General features: G+C 43.2%; 1 protein-coding gene across 3 annotated transcripts in view; it reads left to right on the forward strand.

Moving 5' to 3' along the window:
• The first annotated feature begins 2 nt into the window (after positions 1–2).
• Positions 3–22,719, forward strand: part of ireb2 (iron-responsive element binding protein 2) — a 57,551-nt gene continuing 34,834 nt past the window's right edge. The window contains exons 1-2 of one of the 3 annotated variants that reach the window (XM_067973333.1): positions 3–91; positions 20,740–20,832. In XM_067973333.1, the coding sequence (XP_067829434.1) occupies positions 25–91; positions 20,740–20,832 (160 nt within the window). In that variant the 5' untranslated portion in view covers positions 3–24. The remainder of the gene's footprint in view (positions 92–20,739; positions 20,833–22,719) is intronic. The other 2 variants (XM_067973331.1, XM_067973332.1) reach the window with 2 other exon arrangements.

The raw sequence follows: 22,719 nt of genomic DNA on the forward strand, positions 1-22,719 counted from the left end.
GTGATTGGTCGGCGCTGGGATCCAATGAGAATGGTGGTTGGTGCGGGGGTGCGGCTGTCCGTGCTTTGCTCGGATGGAGCGATGGCGGCAGGTAGGAGCTGTCCTGAGGGGAGCGGGGGATCGGGGAGCCTCCGATCGGTCTGAATCCCAGGCCTGAGACCCGGGGCAGTGAGTGGGGAGGGTTCGGGCTTCTCCTTTCGGTTCCCTCCCCCGACCGATCGTGGTGAGGTGACGCTGGGGGGAAGGGTTTAAATACAACAATGATGCCCGGGCGAGGGGATGGGGCTGGTCCTGGGTCAGGAACCGGCGCTGGCCCGTGGGAGGGCACAGCCATCGCCCTGGTCCTGGCCCGGGGGAGGGGACACACACTGTTCGCTCTTAACAGTAAAATCCGCCTGTCTGGTGTGTGCAGCCTCCCCTGGTGGAGTAGGGCTGAGGCTGCGGCCTGTGATTTAAATAAAGATATCGAAATGTGAGGCTCTGCTAGTTTAAAAAGTTAAACACCCATTAAAAAAATATCACTCGACGTGTTCAGTCTTCCAACTGTATTCCCCCCCCCCCTCCCTCCCTCCCTCCCTCCCTCTCTGTGCGCTGACAGTGGTTGTCTGTGCGGATGCCCCTAACCCGGTGCCCAGTGAGCTGTTTGTGCCCGATGGTCCTTTAACTGAACCAAGGGAGAGGGAAGGAGAATGATGATTAATGCACAGACGGTGGCTGGGGACGTAGGATGCCTCACCAGAAACTGTGGTGGAAGCAGAATCCATAATAGCTTTTAAAAGGAAAGTGGTTAAATATTTGAAAAATAAATATTTAAAAAGGGTGTGGGGAACTGGATAAGTGCATAGATCTTTCAGATAGCTGGCTCTGAATCTTAAATTTATAAAGCAATTTGCATGTTACTATGAGCAAGGTCTGTAGTTTGTGTATGTGAGTATATTAACCAGCCAAGTCAGTTCTCATTTACTTATTGCCTTTATACCTAATTTCTGTCTTGTCTTGATCTGAGAATGCTTTTAGAAATGGTAAATGTCTCTTGGCATTCTCTGGTGACTGATTCTAAAGCATGGAGCTGCCATTGCTGCTTTAGTGACACTGCTGTCATGCCCAGCGTACCAACATTTTGACCTCAAGTCACACAGTATAAAATAATTCCCCACAAGCAGTGCCTTGGTTTAAAAAAAAGTAACATTATTAAATTGTTCAGTCAAAAATTCAGATACAATCTCTTAAAACACTGGGAGGGTGTCATTCTATTTTGGCGCTCAGATGATTGTGCTTGAGCTATGTTGCCCTTTTTGATACCTGAACCTTGAGCTGGAATTATTTTATACCATGTGACTTAATGTCAAATTACTGGAATACCTTCCAGTGTTCCACATTTTTAATATTAAAAGTGTAGATACTAGGGCATTGAAATTGGATAGATTGGTACTTCTCAAATTTGGTAGTGCTTTGGTGAGCCAATCCAGATTGATTAGTGAACCAAAAGTCACAAGTTGTCCTCAGCCACAAACTATTGGAGAAGATTACCTCTCAGTTACATTGTACATCGTGTGTCGCCACTACACATTTCTGCTGTAAACCGCCATTTAACTTGGTGTAAAATTCATATGATGAAAGTCAACCAAACCAATATCATCACGAAAAAGCAATCATGAATGGTGCAACATCGAATTTTGTTTCTATTTATTCTCAATAGGTGGGCAATGCTGGCAAGGCTATTTATTGCCCTACCCTAAATGCCCTATAAGGTTAAGAAAAAAATCAATGCTATGTTTTATTGATACATTTTGCAAACAAGATTGAAGCTATCAATAGAAATGACTTCTGAGCTTGCAGAGATTTCACAATGACAAATTTCAAGGTCCATCGAAGTATCAGTATTATACTGACTTTGGAATCATAATGAAATGATGGCTGATGGTAGTAACAAACCCAGTTGAAAAGCCAGAAAAATATTCTAAGTTCAAGCAAAAATATACTTTTAAAATACTGAGTACAAAAAGGAAAGGAAATGATAGATCAAGTTAAACTTGTATTGAACATTGGTTAGACCACACTTAGAGTACTGTGCACAGTTCTGGTCTCCATATTATAAAAAGGATATAGAGGCATTGGAGAAGGTGGAAAAAAGATTCACAAGGATGATACCAAAACTGAGAGGATATACTTATCAGGAGAGACTAAACAGGCTGGGGCTCTTTTCTCTAGAAAAGAGAAGGCTGAGGGGTGACCTGATCTTTTAAGATGATGAAAGGGTTTGATAGGTTAGATGTAGAGAAAATGTCCCCACTTGTGGGGGAGTCCAAAACTAGAAGTCATCAGTATAAGATAGTCACTAAGAAATCCAATAGCAATTCAGGAGAAGCTTCTTTACCCAAAGAATGGTAAGAATGTGGAATGTGCTACCACAAGGAGTAGTTGAGGCAAATATTATAAATGCATTTAAGGGGAAGCTAGATAAGTACACGAGGGAGAAAGGAATAGAAGGATATGCTGATAGGGTTAGATGAAGTAGGGAGGGAGGAGGCTCGTGCAGAGCATAAACACCGGCATAGACCATTTTGGTCGAATGTCCTGTTGCTGTGCTGTAAATTCTATGTAACTATGTAATAACCGAGGGGCCAAAATGAGGTTAATACCTGATCCTGTTAACAGGTGCCTGAGAAATTGCTCTCTCTTTTAGCTAGTATGTATTAAAATTGGTTCTATAAATTCTTTGTGACTTATTCTTCTCTAATCCATAAGCAATTTTTCAATGTAAAATTAAAATTTGTGTAACCCTTTGCTAGTAATTTTCATTCCTGCTGGCCCATACAACAGCTACAGTGTGTTATGAAAAGCATAGTGGCTATAACTAAACTGTGTGGTAAAACCTAATCAAATCACAATCACATGAATTCAACTTCACATTGGAAATATTTTCATTCATTAATGATGTAAATTGCAGAGCTACTGATTTAAAACTTTGTCTGGAGTAGTTAATTTCACTTAAGTAGATTTTCAAGATAAGATAACTATAGAAAAGGTGAGGGGCACACTGCATGACCGAAAGGAGAATATTGAAGGTCCCTCCACCGTTATAATCATTCCCACTAAAATAAATAAAAATGGTTTTGGACATTGAGATCTCCACTCATAAAGGTAATCGTACAAAGAACTTCCTGTTATCAGTCTTAAATTTGCCTTTTTATTAGGTTGACTCTGTGGCCACTCCTGCGATTTAATTTAAGTATAGCCTGGATTTACCTTTTCTACTCCAGTTTCCTGTATATCTCTAAGATCATCTCTGATGCCATCTTTCAAGGCTGAAAAGCCCAAGTTTCTCCAGCCTTTCCTCATAAATCAGACCTCTAACATTCAAGGATCAGTCTTGTGGCTCTTTGCACTGCTCCAAGCCTTGACCCTCTCCCTTGTGTCTCACTGATCAGAAAAGGAAACAGTTCTCAAAGTATAGTCTGATCGGACCACTATACAGTTTGACCATAATGTCCTCTGACTTATGTATTCTACTGATAGAGGTTCTTGATACAGCAAGTTAAAACAGTGTGAGGAAAGCACATTTACTTAACTTTTTAATGGTAAACCTGAAATGGAGGAAGTTTAATGTAGAGGAACAATTGAGCACTAGTAATAGTGTGTGGATTTAATGTTGTGGTACAATAGAAGGAAGAAATAAAATTAATACACCAGATTTCAGGAAAGCTGATTTTAAATCGCTGAGGATTGATATAGGGATGATTGTGTGTATTCCAGAGGGGAAAAGGCTCAAACAGGAATGGAAAGTTTTAAGAATCTATTGGAGACCGTGCACATTAAGTGCCTACCACTTTGTAGTGGAACAAAATGGATCAATAGGGAAGTTAAGAATGGTGTAAAGCAAAATAAATTGTTTTTAAAAGACTCAAACCAGAAGGAAGGAAATTGGGAAAATATAAAATGAAACTTAAAAATTGCCAGAGAGAATTAAAAAAATTGCAGAGGGTATTTTGAGTAGCATTTTTTTGAATATTTGCTGTTAGTCGAAATATTAAAAGAACAAGTCATTATAGAGGTGAGATAGGAGGAGAGGTAATATAATGGCAGTCTTAAAAAAAAAAAGTACTAGCAGACCCCAGGCTTAATTCCTGATTCAGCTGATCTTAGCCAGGGCAACAATTGGGGAGCTGCAATTTTCCTCCGTGTTCCTGGGCCTCAGCCAGAATTCCCACTCCTGGTCGCTGTCCAGACAGTGCTGCTGAAAAGTACACTTAAGTGGATATCGGGTGAACAGCTTTACTCTCCAGGGTTGGATATTACATTGAGTCTACAGCACAGAAACAGCCAATCCGGCCCAACTGGTCTATGCCAGTGTTTATACTCCGCACGAGCCTCCTCCCTCCCTACTTCATCTGATCCTATCAGAATAGCCTTCTGTTCCTTTCTCCCTTGTGCTTATCTAGCTTCCCCTTTAATGCATCTATGCTATTTGCCTCAACATGTGGTGCCGCGTTCCACGTTCTAACCACTCCCTGGGTAAAGAAGTTTCTCCTGAATTCCCTATTGGATTTATTAGTGTCTATCTAATATTTATGACCTCTAGTTTTGGACACCCCCACAGATGGAAACATTTTCTCTGCGTCTACCTTATTCAACCCTTTTTTTAATCTTAAAGACCTCTATCAGGTCACACCTCTGCCTTCTCTTTTCTAGAGAAAAGAGTCCCAGTCTGATTAGCCTTTCCTAATAAGTATATCCTCTCAGTTCTGGTTTCATCCTTGTGAATCTTTTTTGCACCTTCTCCAATGCCTCTATATCCTTTCTATAATATAGAGACCAGAACTGTGCACAGTACTCTAAGTGTAGTCTAACCAACTATACAAGTTTAACATAACTTCTCTGCTTTTCAATTCTATCCCTCTAGAAATGAACCCCAGTACTTGGTTTGCCATTTTTATGGCCTTATTAACTTACGTTGCTACTTTCGGTGATTGTGTATCTGTACCCTGAGATCCCTTTGCTCCACTAACCCATTTAGACTGACTTTCCAAGCAATATGTGGCCTCCTTATTCTTCCTACCAAAATGCACCACTTTGTTGAATTAGTGTCTAGACTCATGAATGAAGAACAGCTGCTTTTTAAAAATTAATTCTTGATGTGGGTGTTGCTAGCAAGGCCGGCATTTATTGCTCATCCCTAGTTGCCCTTGACCAGTTAGTGGTGAGCCGCCTTCTACTTGAACCGCTGCAGTCTGTATGGTGAAGGTGCTCCCACAATGCTGTTAGGCTGGGAGTTCCAGGATTTTGACCCAGCAATGATGAAGTAATGGCGGTATATGTCCAAGTCTGCTGGTGACTGGGAGGGCAACTTGGAGGTGGTGGTGTCCCCATGCGCCTGCTGCCCTTGTCCTTCTGGGAGGTAGAGATCGCGGATTTGGGAAGTGCCGAAGAAGCCTTGGCGCATTGCTGCAGTGCATCTTGTAGATGGTACACACTGCAGCCGTGATGCGCTGGTGGTGGAGGGAGTGGATGTTTAAGGTGGTGGATGGGCTGCCGATCAAGCGGGCTGCTTTGTCCTGGATGGTGTTGAGCTTCTTGAGTGTTGTTGCAGCTTCACCAATCCAGGCAAGTGTTGCATCATACTCCAAACTTGTGCCTTGTAGGGGTGGAGAGGCTTTGGGGAGTCAGGAGGTGAGCCACTCGCCACAGAATACCCAACTAGAATAGTGATAGGGACACTGCAGTTGGACCTCGTGTATCTGGTTAGGGAGGGAGGAAATCCGCCAGGGTTTGTGGTCCTGATTCTGCTGTTAAATGCACATGAGAGGAGAGAATTGGGCTTGGTTGTGACCTCCCCCAATGAATGAAGGGCCTGTTGACTCCAGGTTACTTGGGTGAGGTACTGGCGGGCTGCTGGCACTCTTTGAACTCGTACCTCTGCATGAGTCACTGCCCAGGGGAGATGGTCGAGAGTCTGAAGCAAGGTGGAACTTCAATATTCAGAAGATGACACTTCTGACCACCTGGTTCTGAGTGCAAAAAGTGGCTATAGGTATAGTATCCGATTTAAATGTTAGCTATCTCACAAAAAGCTCAGAAACGTCTTGGCGTGTTGGAAGTACACATATAGTCAGTGGAAAAAACATTTAGTGTGTAATTAAAGCCATGAAAATTCCTTAGTGAGAGTAACAAGAATTACAGGCTTATAAAGTTGTTCCAAATTTATTGGAGTATTTTTGCCGTGGGGCGCGGGAGAGTGTTATAGATCTTGGCGTCATTTTTTAACCTTGCCTTTCAGAAGGTATTTGATGAATTGGCTTCCAAGTGATTTCTGGCTGAGGTAAAAGTTCAATAACCTGGTTAAATACCTCCAGTGATAAAGAAATAAAGGGAATGGCCTACGATGATCACTCTGATTGGATTGCTATAACTGTGAGCGCCAGAGTGCCCTGGAGTTCAGTTCTGGGACCTCTCCTGTTTTTATATTTATGAACGAGCTTTGTTAAACCATGAAATGCCGCATGATGTGCATTTGTGTGAAGTAGTAGGGGGTTCAGAACAAAGAAATAACATTTGGGCACCCAGAGAGGTTTTTGCAAGTGGGTAGATGAATTGTAAATAGTGTTTAATATTGAGAAGTACAGGGTAGCACAATTGTATATTTAAAATGGCAAATATGACTGCAAAATAAAGGGCATTATTAAGTAGTTGACAAAACCAGTGTGAACATTGAAAATATTGCAGCGCTTGGTAAAGAGAAATAACATGGGCTGCATAAGGCTAGTTCCAAGCTGAGTCCACGTGGAGTACTGTCAATGTGCTATCACCCTACTTAAAGAATTCAGAGGTGAATTAAGATGATTTTAGGTTTTACCTTGTTGAGAAATTAAATTTTAATCTCATTAGAAAAAAGAGTAAAGGGAGAACTGTGGCTCAAGGTTTTAATACAACGAAGGGAGGAGATAAGGTGAATGTAGAGCGGGATTTCCTGGAGAGTCATGATAGAAAAATCATGGACATGATACAGACTGAGGAAGCCAATAGCCAAACTTAAGGATGCATGGACTTGGAAAGGGAAGATGCTGCCTGACAAACCACTTTGACTATTTTTGAGGGCGGTGTACGTGGGGTTACTTGCTTTGGGTTGGATTGCGATCAGGCTCAGCAGTGTTTCTTTTTCCCATCTTCCTCCGCCCCCCCCAACCCACAGCCAAATAGCTTCCTGGTACTGAGTGTTTAGGGTCACACATGAAGAAAGACTGTGGGTGAGGTACCGAGAGTTGGTGCCTGTGCAACTTGGAGCAGACATTTGAAGGGGGGAAAAAAGGAACCATTTCACACATTGAGCGATCCCATTTTTTTGATCACTAGCATAATTAGTGACTCCATTGATGTATTTAAAAGATAATTGGAACAAATTTAGCACAGATAAGGAGGATGTGAATTTGTGGTAGGAAAATTATGTAGATCGGGTTTTGACCAAAGGACATAAATGACAAGGGAGCTGAGTGCCGATTGCCTGTTCTTATTTCCTATGTTATATTTCTGTGTTCCTGTTAACCTTAAGTGTGATTTGGACAAGTTACTCATCGGGGCATGCTGTTTCTCTGTAAGCCACCAGTGAGTTTACTCATCCATCTCAGTTTGTGATTTAAAGCACCAGACGGCTGAGCTGACTCATTTGTCCCATACTCCTGTTAACCTTCAGTGTTTAGGCATTTCATTGGCTCAAACGCGGGCGTTTGGCGATCGTTTGCAGCCCAAACTTATGGAAGTTGCTCCAACCTCAAGTCAATAGCAGGAGGAAGAAACAAATTGAAGGTTTAAGTTTATTTTGCAGGAAAAGTGAATGTTTGGAAAATATTATTAGATTACACGGGGGAAAAAAATACATTTGAGTGCCTGTCTCTGAGTTGGGTGGTCATAGATTCAAACCCTACTGCAGTACCTGAGCACACAATCTAGGCTGTTGCTTCAGTGTAGTTCTGAGCGAGTGTTCAGCTGGACGTGAAAGATCCCATGGCACTTGGGATGGATACTAAGGAGCTTTTTCCCTTCGTTGAGGGTTCTATAACAAGGGGACATAGATTCAAGGTAAAAGGCGGGAGGTTTAGAGGGGATTTGAGAAAGAACTTTTTCACCCAGAGGGTGGTTGGAGTCTGGAACTCACTGCCTGAAAGGGTTGTGGAGGCAGGAACCCTCACAACATTCAAGAAGCATTTGGATGAGCACTTGAAATGCCATAGCATACAAGGCTACGGACCAAATGCTGGAATATGGGATTAGAGTAGACAGGGCTGATGGTCGGCGCGGACACGATGGGCCGAAGGGCCTCTATCCGTGCTGTATAACTCTATGACTCTATGACTTTTTTTGAGGAAGAGCAAGGAGCTCTCCTCTTCATCCCGCGACCAAAATGGTATTTTGCGACCTTGTGTGCATATTGGCTGCAGCTTTTGCCTACCAAACAAGTGACTGCACTGGCTGTGAAGCATTTTGGGCTGTTTTGAGGACATGAAAGAGTCTATATGGCCTGGAAATTGTGCCGCCTCTCGTTGGTTATAAACTCACCCACAAATTATTCGCGGGCTCCTGCGCGCCAACTTGCTTCAACGGTGAGCTGCAGAAAGTACAGTGGTGATTCCTGGGCCACTGTCAGCTGTGAGAGTGGGGAAAGGATTGCTCTCTCCCCTCAATCAATCAGCTTGAAGCATCCTTGTCAAGCCAGAAAGTCAGAACCAGGAAGTGAAAGTTACAACAGTGAATTCAGTTACAATCAGTTAGAGAAAGCAAAATAGAGAGGGTAAGAAATATCAAATTGAGATAGAAAGAAAAAGTTTTTTTAAAAATTTTAAATTAAAATGTCCATCAACAATTAATATCCGGCAGAATGGGTGGTTTGGCAGTCATTAATACTTACCACGCCGTTAAAAGTTAGTTTAAACCTGATGTAACCCCGTGTACTTTTTTTCTGGAGAGAATAGTTAGTTTCCAGCTAGGCAGGCGAGCACATTTGCGCAGGTCCGTTCGTTTTAGCTGGCGAGATCTCTTTACCACGAAGCTTTCGGAGAAGCAGGGAATCAGGCAGAGCAGTTTCCCAATTTCCGCGATTGACTGCGCATGTGATATCTCCGGTACTTGCTCTTCCATTTTCCCTGAAATAACGGTGAGCTTTGATCGGCTCTGTTACGTTATGAGCCATTTGCGGGCCATTATAAATGTAAGTCTATCTATTTTAAAAAAAAACAAGGTAGAGAGAATTGGGGGTGGGGCGAAACAAAATTGAAGTGTTTACATTTTTAAAAATCTTGTTAGTTGTGTGTCAGAGTTACAATTAAGTCCCTCATGATATGTCAGTAGCTTTATTGTCGAGTTTCAAAGCGCTGAAAATTTTCAAAACTGACCAGCGCAGGGAGGAGGTCATGTCTCTGGACCCCACGGCATTCTGAGGGTTTTTTTTAATTGTTTAGTTGTTGTCGTTTAAGATATTCAAAGATGTGAAGAAAATGAAGTAGATTGAGGTGTTAAACAATGTGGGGTTTCTTATACTTAACAGAAATGTAATACAGTAACATTTATATTCTAAATTATTGGGATTTCTGCCCTGGCTGTTCTCGTTATCATGTGTTGAGAAGACTTTTGGTGTTACTGGAACTGTATCTTTTCAAAACAGTTACAATGTGAATTTCTGTATGTACAGATTGAAAGGGTGGGTCTTTAAACTCTGCAGACTGGGTGGAAGAAATGCTATCACGTTCAAAGAAAGGGTTGTCAGCAGAAATTTGTCATAGAACACCTTAGAATAGACAGCAGTGGGCTGTATAAATGAAGTGACACAGCTTAGAATGAGACAAAAAGCATTCTCCTACAGCTGAGCTGTTAAATGAACCTCAGTTGAAGGACAAATATTTCTGCCTTGGTAGCAATTTATACACTAGTCAAAACAAAGATTTTTTTTCCCTTTAGAAAGAGACCAATTATTTCAACTTATCACCACCCACAGGGTCCCTGCTCAGTACTGACGTCATTCATGTACTTTAATTAAATTACTGAGCTTTAAAATTATCCCATAAATGTTTTTTGGACTGTCTCCCAAAGATTTGCTTCTGGGGGACTTTCAGCTTCTTAGAAGTGTCATCTGAAGTGGCCTGTATGCTTTTCTCTTGCCTCATCAGCATTATCAAAAATAACTCTATATCTAAAGTAAAACAATAAAATGTATTTGGTAAACTAACTATTTGGAGGACTAAGTATGCAAAAGTTCAAGGTTTTTATAACATTGAATTCCTTCCCCTCTGTCCAACTTTTACCTGGAAAGTGTAACTTTTTTTTTGTTAATTTTCACCAGAATTTCATATTTTAAAAGTTCCCAAAAATTTAATTTCGAAGAGTAAAAAGTAAAATGCTAACATTCTCAACCCACAGATGTATTTGATTTGACTACAACTAGCAGCTTTAATATACTGCAACTTTTCTGTAACCTGTGGTTAATGCACTGTGCACAATTCACTGTGCACACAATATTAATCCTTCAGATTCGATTCATGTTTCCATGCCTTTTTTATCATGCTTCCCTCATTTTGTCTTCATCCTGACTAACATTCATTCCTGCCTCAACTATGGTGTAATCAGGCGCTATATAAATGCAGGTCTTTCTTTCAAAGTTTGGGACAATGTCGTCAGCATTCTACAGGAGTAGGTTAGATTAGGTAGACACAAAAACACCTGTCATTTAATCCAGTTGGTGTTTCCTTTCTAAGGTGTCAGTACCAGATGACTGAAAATATTCTAGGCTGTCCTTTTCAGGGCAAGATTACAAAAGAAAGAAAAGCTATGCTGTTTAGACCATCTGCTCCCTCGATGGCTTATATGAAGAGCAAGTTAAGCAGCCAAAAACAAACAAGAGGATTAGCACTCGAGGGGGCCCCAAGCACACATTTGGATTTTATACTGTGTCCCAGCTGTACTGTGTACAGTGCATCCTTTAATGTTGGCCCTCGCATCAGAACCAAGTGCCTCTACAGTTGGGTTTGCATCTCTGTGCCATCTGTCAAAGGCTTTAGATGCTGTGCCATGCAATAGTCTATTCAAGTTTGCTGACACTCATGCTGTAAAATATTCCTGTAGGCTAATCGGGATAGCACAATTTACAAAATTTATCTTGGGTTCACAGAACGCACCTATTTGGAATAGATGCACCATTTTCCTACATTGATGGGGTACAGAATCTTCAGGCGAGACAGAGGGGGAGGTATAAGAGGAGGGGGGGTCGCAATATTAATTAAAGAATCAATTACTGCCATAAGGAGGGATGATATATTAGCAGGTTCCTCTAATGAGGCCATATGGGTGGAGCTTAAAAACAAAAAGGGGGCAAGCACTTTGATGGGAGTGTACTATAGGTCCCCAAACAGTCAGGGGGAGATAGAGGAACAGATATGTAGGCAAATCTCAGAAAATTGTGCAAATAATAGGGTAATAATAGTGGGGGATTTCAACTTCCCCAATATTAACTGGGATACTCAGAGTGTAAAAGGCTTAGAGGGTACAAAATTCTTAACGTGCATCCAGGAGAGCTTTTTGAGCCAGCATGTAGAAAGTCCTACAAGAGAGGGGGCGGTACTGGACCTAATTCTAGGGAATGTGGCCGGCCAAGTGGAAGAAGTGCTAGTAGGTGAGCACTTTGGTGAGAGTGACCATAATTCGGTGAGATTTAAGGTGGTCATGGAAAAGGACAGGGAGGGGCCGGAAATAAAGGTTCTAAATTGGGGGAAGGCCGATTTTAATAGGATAAGGCAGGATCTGGCCAAAATGGACTGGGATCAGCTGCTTGTAGGAAAATCCGCATCGGAGCAATGGGAGTCTTTCAGAAGGGAGATTGAGACCATACAATGGCAACATGTTCCCGTAAAGGTCAAGGGTGGTTCCAAGAACTCCAGGGAACCTTGGATGTCAGGGGATATACGAGAATGGATTAGGAAAAAAAGGAGGGCTTTTGGCAGATACAAAAGGCTAAAGACGGAGGAAGCCCTAGAGGAGTACAAAAAGTGCAGGGGGATACTTAAAAAAGAAATTAGGAGATCAAGGAGGGGCCATGAAATAACACTGGCGAGCAAAATAAAGGAAAATCCTAAGATGTTTTATAAGTATATTAAGGGTAAGAGGATGACTCGGGGGAAAAAATAGGGCCCATTAGGGACAAAAATGGCAATCTGTGTGTGGAGCCGGCAGATGTAGGAGGGGTTCTAAATGAATTTTTTGCATCTGTTTTCACTATGGAGAAGGACGATGTAGACATAGAAATACAGCAGGGGGACTGTGATATACTCGAACATATTAACATCGAGCGGGAGGAGGTATTGGCGGTTTTAGCAGGCCTAAAAATGGATAAATCCCCAGGCCCGGACGAAATGTATCCCAGGCTACTGTGTGAGGCAAAGGAGGAGATTGCTGGGGCTCTGACACATATATTCAGAACCTCTCTGGCCACAGGGGATGTGCCAGAGGACTGGAGAACCGCTAATGTAATACCATTATTCAAGAAGGGGAGTAGGGAAAAACCGGGGAACTACAGGCCAATGAGCCTAACATCAGTGGTAGGAAAATTATTGGAAAAAATTCTGAAGGACAAAATTAGTCTCCACTTGGAGAAGCAAGGATTAATCAGGGATAGTCAACATGGCTTTGTCAAGGGAAGATCATGTCTGACTAATTTGATTGAATTTTTTGAGGGGGTGACTAGGCGTGTGGATGAGGGTAACGCAGTGGATGTGGTATACATGGATTTCAGTAAGGCCTTCGATAAAGTCCCCCACAGGAGACTGGTCAAGAAGGTACGAGCCCATGGAATCCAGGGTGCCTTGGCACTTTGGATACAAAACTGGCTTAGTGGCAGAAGGCAGAGGGTGATGGTCGAAGGTTGTTTTTGTGACTGGAAGCCTGTGGCCAGTGGGGTACCACAGGGATCGGTGCTGGGTCCCTTGCTGTTTGTGGTCTACATTAATGACTTGGATATGAATGTAAAAGGTATGATCAGTAAGTTCGCTGATGATACAAAGATTGGTAGGGTGGTAAATAGCGAGGAGGATAGCCTCAGTCTGCAGGACGATATAGATGGGTTGGTCAGATGGGCGGAACAGTGGCAAATGGAATTTAACCCGGAAAAGTGCGAGGTGATGCACTTTGGAGGGACTAACAAGGCAAGGGAATACACAATGAATGGGAGGACCCTAGGCAAGACAGAGGGTCAGAGGGATCTTGGTGTGCAAGTTCACAGATCCCTGAAGGCGGCGGAACAGGTAGATAAGGTGGTAAAGAAGGCATATGGGATACTTGCCTTTATTAGCCGAGGCATAGAATATAAGAGCAAGGAGGTTATGATGGAGCTGTATAAAACACTGGTTAGGCCACAGCTGGAGTACTGTGTGCAGTTCTGGTCGCCGCACTACAGGAAGGATGTGATCGCTTTGGAGAGGGTGCAGAGGAGATTCACCAGGATGTTACCAGGGCTGGAGCGCTTCAGCTATGAAGAGAGACTGGGAAGATTGGGTTTGTTTTCCTTGGAGCAGAGGAGGCTGAGGGGGGGACATGATTGAGGTGTACAAAATTATGAGGGGCACAGATAGGATGGATACTAAGGAGCTTTTTCCCTTCGTTGAGGGTTCTAATACAAGGGGACATAGATTCAAGGTAAAAGGCGGGAGGTTTAGAGGGGATTTGAGAGAGAACTTTTTCACCCAGAGGGTGGTTGGAGTCTGGAACTCACTGTCTGAAAGGGTTGTGGAGGCAGGAACCCTCACAACATTCAAGAAGCATTTGGATGAGCACTTGAAATGCCATAGCATACAAGGCTATGGACCAAATGCTGGAATATGGGATTAGAGTAGACAGGGCTGATGGCCGGCGCGGACACGATGGGCCGAAGGGCCTCTATCCGTGCTGTATAACTCTATGACTCTATGATGAACACAAAACACATGCACAGTAAAGCCTGAGAAATCCAGCCGTGCTCAGCCAGGCGTTGAAAGCAGTTGGCACTGATGAGTGCCTAGGAAACACTGGCACCACATGGTACTGAGGACTCTTGAGTCCAGGCGTGTCATTGGCTTTGAATAGCATGAGATGGCGATGGGGACCCTTTTACTTCCTCGGTGCTCAGAATTCACCAACACTGAAAGAATGTTGGCACCGACCAGCGCCAAATTCAATGTAAATGAACAGCAGATTGCACCCAACCCTCTAAGTAGGTAAAGGTTTAGTGAAATGGTAATTCTCTGACAGGGAGCCCTCCACCTGGAGCCCCCAACACAGTATGAAACAAGTTCACTGAAACAATCCCAGTGCTGGTCAGTCCTTTGGACTAGATTCACTCCGGAATAGTCAAAACAAGGGTCAATATTCCCATATAGACACGTGGTGAGAGGGTTCCTAAACCATAAGTCCAAAAAAAAAATCTGTAAATGAGCACGGCTTTGTTTCTAGGCCCCTACTGTATGCAAAGTATGGTCCCAATTTTCACTGGAGACCTCTAGCTCTGAGATGGTCACAGTCCTCCTTGTTGAAGCAACTTTCCCAGAATAATATGCAAGGAAATCACAGAGTGCACTGCATGGCTTTTCGGCTCCATGAACAAGGCCATTGATGATCTAGAAGCATCAGCGAGCCACAATTCTGTCCACGGTGGGGTAGACTAGATTCCCCCATCATCAGCAGAGAGCTATAGGCCTGCTTTAGAAAGTCTCCATCCACCTACAGACAATTGGAAACCGGACTCTCCGGAGGAGGGGGGGTGAAGGATGAAGAGAATGCTGAAGGGCCCAATTTCAGACAAAAGTTCTGAATACACAGAGGTGTTTAATGCATCACTCCAGGGGCCCTGACTCTGGAAGGGAGCCCTTCCTCCTTATCTCACATTAACCACAACAGGTGGTTTTTGTGGGATTCCTTTTGGCCGCACCCCTATGTAAATGATCAAATCTAATCCTGAAGTAGACTGTACAGTGGAACTCTTAGATAGTAGCTCAATTGCTGATTTCTCATTTGTACTTTAGGCCCTCTCCCTGGATGGGAAATTAGGAGCACATCTGATGAACCTCAGCCACTTGACCGAATGTCTTTACTGGTGGCATGGCATGGCACCTGTCCTGCCAAGTAGTATTTGTTCAATGGCCCACATAGCCCCCCACAAGCACTAAGAACACGTTGAGATATTATCTGAAGTTTGTTGCTGCTATGAGGACCAAATGCGGGAACCACTGGTTCATGGAATCTATAGCAAGACCATGCCTTTCAGTGTCATCCTCCACAAACTGAGTTTAGCTTTCCTCATAAAGCTACAGCAGCAGAGCAACTATTGCAATCACCTTCTGACAGGAAAGGTATTTTGGGGGGGGGAAACAGGTAGAACAGCTAATGGAAATGTTTTTAAGAAACTAACAGAACATCTAGCGAAAGGGAGCAGGAAAAGAACAAAAGGGACCTGTTCAAGATGGTTAGGTTGCACTTCAACAGAGCTGTGACCAGTGTCCTCGCAGGGAGGTTAACTAGTGCTGTGGGGGTGGGTGGGTACCAGGATGAAATATTAGAGAGGAGAAACAAGGTGCACAGAGGATTGGGACGGACAAGTAGCACTAGAGCAAAGAATAGTTCAGAAATAGGAGGGATCAGAAAGGGGGCAAATGCGAGGCAGACTAAGATGAGTTTAGATTGCCTGTGCGTAAATGCACATACCGTGGTAAATAAGGTTGGTGAGCTGCAGGCTCATCGCCACATGGGACTATGGTATAGTGGTAATAACAGATACCTGGCTCAAAGAAGGGGAGGATTGGGTACTTAATATTCCTGGCTACAAGATATTCAGGAAACATAGGGAGGAAAGGGGTGGTGGGGGGTGGGGGGGTTGTTGGGGTGGCAGTATTGATCAAAGAAACTTCTTATAGCACTGGAAAGGGATGATTCTTGATCAGATAGTTTCATGACCAGAAACTAAACTGGACCAGCGATATAAATACTGTGGCTACAAGAGCAGGTCAGAGGCTGGGTATTCTGCGGCGAGTGACTCACCTCCTGATTCCCAAAGCCGTTCCACCATCTACAAGTCAGGAATGTGATGGAATACTCTCCCCTTGCCTGGACGAGTGCAGCTCCAACAACACTCAAGAAGCTCGACACCATCCAGGACAAAGCAGCAATTCGCCAAGGCTTCTTCGACAGCTCCTCCCAAACCCTCAACCTCTACCACCTAGAAGGACAAGGACAAGGACAAGGGCAGCGGGCGCATGGGAACAACACCGCCTGCACGTTCCCCTCCAAGTCACACACCATGTTGACTTGGAAATATATTGCCATTCCTTCATTGTCACTGAGTCAAAATCCTGGAACTCCCTACCTAACTTTGGGGAGAACCTTCACCATATGACTGCAACGGTTCAAAAAGACAGTTCACCACCACCACCTCAAGGGCAATTAGGGATGGGCATAAATGCTGGCCTTGTCAGTGATGCCCACATCCCATGAATGAATAAAAAAATGTAGTTGAGAGGTCAAAGACAGAATCTATTTAGGAATTAAAGAACAATAGAGGCGCTATTACGCTACTAGGTGTTTACTGTAGGCCACTAAATAGTGGGAACGCGATAGAGGCCCAGATTTGCAGGCAAATTACAGAAAGATGCAAGAACTATAAAGTAGTGATAATTGGGGACTTCAGTTATGCCAGTATAGACTGGGACAGTAATAGTGTAAAGGGCAAACAGGGGGAGGAATTCTTGGAATGTGTTCGAGAACTTTTGGAACAGTGTGTTTCCAGCCCAACCAGGAAGGAAACAGTGCTGGATCTAGTTCTGGGGAATAATGTGGGGCAGGTGTAGCATGTTTCAGTGGAGGAGCATTTGGGGAACAGTGATCATAATATCGTTAGGTTTGGGGTAGTTATGGAAAAGGACGATGAACAATCAAATGTGAAAATGCTTAACTGGAGGAGGGCAAATTTCAGTGAGTTAAAAAGGGATCTTGCCCAGGTGGATTGGAATCAAAAATTGGTAGGCAAAACAGTAATTGAATAATGGGAGGCCTTCAAGGAGGAGTTGATTCGGGTACAGAGTGGACACATTCCTGCAAAGGGGAAAGGAAGGGCATCCAAAGTTAGAGCTCCCTGGATGACTAAAGATATAGAGATTAAAATTAAACAGGAAATGGAGGCTTATGACAAATGTAAGGTTCATAATACAGTAGAGAACCAGGCTGAATACAGAAAGTACAGAGGAGATCTAAAAAAGGGAATAAGAGGGGCAAAGAGAGAGTACGAGAATAGATTAGTGATTAACATAAGAGAACCCAAAGTCTTTTATAAACATAAATAGTAAAATGGTATCAAAGGAAGGGGGGGCTGATTAGGGACAAAAAGGAGATCTTCTTATGGAGGCAGGGGGCATGGCTGAGATACTAAATGAATACTTCGCATCTGTCTTCACTAGAGAAGAGGATGCTGCCATTGTAACAGTAGAGGAGGAGATGATAGCATATTGGATAGGATATTGGAGGAGGTACTTAAAAGATTGACAGTACTCTAAGTGGAAAAGTCACCTGGTCTAGATGGGATGCATCCTAGGTTACTGAGGGAAGTACGGGTGGAAATTGCGGAGACTCTGGCCACAATCTTCCAATCTTCCTTAGATATGGGGACGGTGCTGGAGGATTGCAAATGTTACACCCCTGTTCAAAAAAGGGGAGGGGGTTAAACCCGGCAATTATAGGCCAGTCAGCCTAATGTCGGTGGTGGGGAAACTTTTAGAGACAATAATCCAGGACAAAATTAATTGGCTCTTGGAAAAGTATGGGCTAATAAATTAAAGTCAGCACGGATTTGTTAAAGGAAAATCGTGCTTGACTAACTTGATTGAGTTGTTTGATGAAGTAGCAGAGAGGGTTGATGAGGGTAGTGCGGTTGATGTGTATATGGACTTTCAAAAGGCATTTGATAAAGTACCACATAATCAACTTGTTAGCAAAATTAAAGCCCATGGGATTAAAGGGACAGTGGCAACAAAATTGGCTACGGGACAGAAAACAGAGAGTAGTGGTGAACAGTTGTTTTCCAGACTAGAGGGAAGTATACAGTGGTGTTACCCAAAGGTCAGTATAAGGTATGCTGCTCTTTTTGACCTGAAGGTGAATATAGAGGGTTTCAAAGTTTCCAGGTGACATGAAACTCAGAAATGTGGTAAACAATGTGGAGGATTGTATCAGACTTCAAGAGGACATAGACAGACTGGTGAAATGGGCAGACACGTAGCAGATGAAATTAAATGCAGAGAAGCGTGAAGTGATACATTTTGGTAGGAAGAGTGAAGAGAGGCAATATAAACTAAATGGTACAATTTTAAAGGGGGTGCAAATACACAAATCTTTGAAGGTGGCAGGACAATTTGAGAAGGCTGTTAAAATCTGGGGCTTTATTAATAGGGGCATAGAGTACAAAAGCACTGGTTAGACCTCGCCTGGAGTATTGTGTTCAATTCTGGGCATTGCACTTTAGGAAGCATGTCAAAGTCTTAGAGAGGGTTGAGAAGAGACTTACTAGAATGGTACCAGGGATGAGTTATGTGGAGAGATTGGAGAAGCTGGGGTTGTTCATAAGAACATAAGAAATAGGAGCAGGAATAGGCCAATCGGCCCCTCGAGCCTGCTCCGCCATTCAATAAGATCGTGGCTGATCTGATCCTAACCTCAAATTTAAATTCATGTCCAATTTCCTGCCCGCTCCCCGTAACCCCTAATTCCCTTAGAGCAGAGAAGGTTATGGGGAGATTTGATCGAGGTGTTCAAAATCATGACCAGCTTTGCTAGAGTAAATAAGGAGAAACTGTTCCCAGTGGCAGAAGGGTCGGTAACCAGAGGACATAGATTTAAGGTGATCGGCAAAAGAGCTGGAGGTGATATGAGGCAACTTTTTTTATGCAGAGAGTTGTTATGAACTGGAATGCACTGTCTGAAAGGGTGGAGGAAGCAGATTCAGCGGTAACTTTCAAAAAGGAATTAGATAAATACTTGAAGGGGAAAAATTTACAGGGCTATGGGGAAAGAACAGGGGAATGGGACTAATTGGATAGCTCTTTCAAAGAGCCGGAACAGGCACGATAGGCTGAATGGCCGCCTCCTGTGCTGTACCTACTATGATGGGGCAGGAGTGCTTAAATACCAAAAGGGATGATGGTGCAAGGCATAATGAGACAAGTATAGAAACAAAAGGTGGGTCCAGAGGTAAATGGTTAGAGCAGAGAGGAAGGGAAGCATGAAAAATCTGGCAAAGATAGAAAGGCTCCCATGGCTCAAGAGTTTGTTGGAGAAAGGTGTGCAGACCCCCTTTCCCGCCGTGTACCAATAGGGGACCCCCACCCCAAGCACCAGCACATACCTCCTCCACTCCCAGTGGATCTGGTATAGCCATCCTCCATTACCATCATCTGCTGTCAGAGAGAAAATAGTTAAGAACTAAAGTTGTTAAACTCAATGTTAAGGCCCCAGGGCTGTAAAATACTCTTCCGTGAGTATGCTTTGAGCTTTGTTGGAACAGTGTAGGAGGCCGAGGACAGAGATCGGAGTGGGCTGGAAAATTAAAGTGGCAAGCAAGATGGAGGATGGGGTGAGAAGAAAGTAAAGTGGAAGAAGGATCCGGAGAGGCATTGGTATCTTAGAGTTTCCTAAATCTTAAATGCCAGTGAGCAATTGCTTTGGGCTGTGAGCGAAGTTCAGGTTAGTAGGTTTGATACAGTTGGATTGTGCCAGGGGTATCTCTACTTGGTATTTGCAATGCAAGTCACTGCAGTACTTTGTTTTTGCCACTGGCATGTAAACAACCTGAGAACGTCTGAGACACATTCTGTTCTGTTCAAACAAGATACATTGGACTGCAGGCGAGGTGAGCTGGATATGGCTTCAGATTTCCCTTTTAAAACTGCTTTTCTGTCTTTACTGCTAACCTGCTTATCTACAGCCTGCTGCTGGGTGCAGTCATTGCAATGGCAGCAGAAACAGCGGTGTAACATTCCTCCAATGTTGTTCAGGCACTCTAGTACATAATGGCACTATCTGAAGCATGAGTCTTGTAGGAAAGGCGTATGTGCTTTGCACGAAGTCTAGCTGTACAGATTCTCTGGGCAGGACTTGGTGTTGCTGTGTTAGTTGCCTGCAATGAATCAATTAACTGGAATGGGATGGACATACACACTTACTTCTTGAACCTGCTGTTTTTTTGTAATCTGAGCACATCTGGGCATCTCTAATTAGCTGTGGGATCAGATTGAGAGTTGAAGTTGCTGTGAGATGCTATAAAAAGTCATTGATATGAGAAACCCAGTGTTGGACCCATGAATTTCCACTTAACCTTGAATGCCTGTTTAAATCCCAGAGGTATTAACCCTGTTGGATCACAAGCTTTCATTCTCAGCTGCTGACGCCCACAACTTTGTAGCAGTGCCACTGATGTTTTGGATTTAGCCTAGCCATGTGTTGAATCAAACCATTGGCCGTGCCATTCACCTCTGTTTTTATCTGCTAAATAGATTAGTGATTTTGTTATTTAGACTCCTAGGCTATTGATGGTCCATCAGCCTGTTGAACTTCAACCGAGTCATCGATTGAGCAGAGAAAACAAGTCTTCTACTGGTTTTAATAGATCAGTAGATTTTTAGACATAAAATTAAACCTACTGCTACATGTTGCATAATGTATGCTAACTCTCTTTTTCCCCTTCATTTTTAGAACATCCCTTCCATCACTTAATTGAGCCATTAACTGCGGATCATCCAGACAAGAAATACTTTAATGTTCTTAAACTCAAAGACCCAAGATATGGTGAGATATGGTGATATGGTGTTTTGGAGCATTATTTTCATTTGAGAGGACGGGAAGGAGGGCAAGATTATACTTCTGTGTATTCTGTAAATGACAGAAAACACTTAAATCAAATTTTAGGTTAAATCACGTGTCCTCTTGTCAGTTATTTGGGGTGCTTTTATTCTTCCTCCTTGCCCCCTTCCTTCCAATACCTGGGTTCCGTTTGACATCTCTGCAGCGATGCTGACTGTCATGGAGGTTTGTGGGAGATCTGAAGCTGCATCCCTCCTCATTCCTACATTCTAAAAGCACGGTTCTCTCATCGCTGTTTGTACTTATAAATCGAATGACTAGCCTTGTCCGGGCATCAGTGGAGACTCTCTCTTTCTTGGGTCTTGCAAGCTGTCATTGGACTCACCAGGGTCTAATAGAGAATGGTGCTAGGTGCACTAGCTATAGGAGAGCTCTCTGAAATTTGACAACGCCACGTCAAAGTACCTATGCCTTCAAGCTCTGGTTACCGTTGCAATTTTGTGGCCTTTTTGTTAAATTTTTATTTTTTCAATAAATGAACTAGCAGGTGCTATAGCAATTGGCAAATGAAAATAATAACATTTCTTTTGCATGGTTTTGCTTTTATTTAATATTGTAAATATTATTCATGATGTGGAGATGCCGGTGATGGACTGGGGTGGACAAATGTAAGGAATCTTACAACACCAGGTTATAGTCCAACTATAACCTGGTGTTGTAAGATTCCGTAAATATTAGTAGCAGCATTTTGGTATTGATTTTAATTGTCACCTTTAAGTTGCCGTGTAACATGAGGTAATTTCTTCTTTCAATGATGTGCCAGTTTTGTACCTAAGTGATGTGGCCAAGTAAATTGCAGTTAAATAGTCTGCATCAGCCAGCTTTGGTGTTACATTACTGCGGAATGCTCAGCTGCTTTGTTGGATGAAAGCAGTTTCTAGTTTAATCCTTAGAAACAGTGATTACTGAAATCAAATTATAGCTTTGGCATGTTAATCATAGATACTTTTGTTAAAAGATTTTATCTTTCAACTTTCAAAAGGAGGTGAGATTTTTTTCTCTTCACAAATTTGGAGGGGACAAAGTTATTTTTCCAAAAAGGACAGTACATTTAGCAGTGAACAAAACCTAATATTTTAAGTACGGTGAGGTTGAAGAGCCCGTCCTTCTACTACATATGGGCTAGTTAATACATTTTTAGGTGAGTATTTGCTGAGGTCTGAGGTGTACACCTATACCTACTGTTTGTACAGGGTGGAAGTGTTTCTGCTGAATTACCTCATAATTCTTAAATGACACAAAGGAGGTGCCTGCTGGGGGAACCATGGGGTAGAATTTTCAGTCCCGGCACCTGGGACTATTGAATAGCTTTGGTGCCACAAATCCAGGAAAGTGAGGTGGGGAAGAGCGCATGCCACTCTAGGAGTCGCCTGATTGATTTAATTGGCTGGGCTCCCTTACGGATGTGTGCTGTTTGCTGCTCGATTTCTCTGCACTCCCTAGGCGATCCAATACCCCAGAGGCAAGAGCAGGAAAATCAGCCTCTGTGTTTTATGCTTTAGAATTGCTGGTTAGCTTCCAAAAGCTGAGTTGGTAAATGTGCTGTTTGGTGCAATATTGAGTCATCCAGACCTGGAGCTCCCAAGTTTGATTCACGGTCTCCTGAGTTGGCTAGTTTTAGTTGGGACATTTGTCATTGTGCTACAGTTGGCCCTGGTACCCCATCACTAGGGAGGGGGGAAATTGGCCAGCATTCCTGATAGATGTCTAGAGGCCTGAAAGTTCATCCTATGAAATTGAAGAAACATGAGCTCCCAGCCAAGTGCAGACTCCTGGAGAACTGTACCCAAGCACGAGTTACTGCCTTTGGGA

The sequence above is a fragment of the Heptranchias perlo genome, chromosome 38 (genome assembly GCF_035084215.1).
Source record: "Heptranchias perlo isolate sHepPer1 chromosome 38, sHepPer1.hap1, whole genome shotgun sequence".
NCBI lineage: Eukaryota > Metazoa > Chordata > Chondrichthyes > Hexanchiformes > Hexanchidae > Heptranchias > Heptranchias perlo.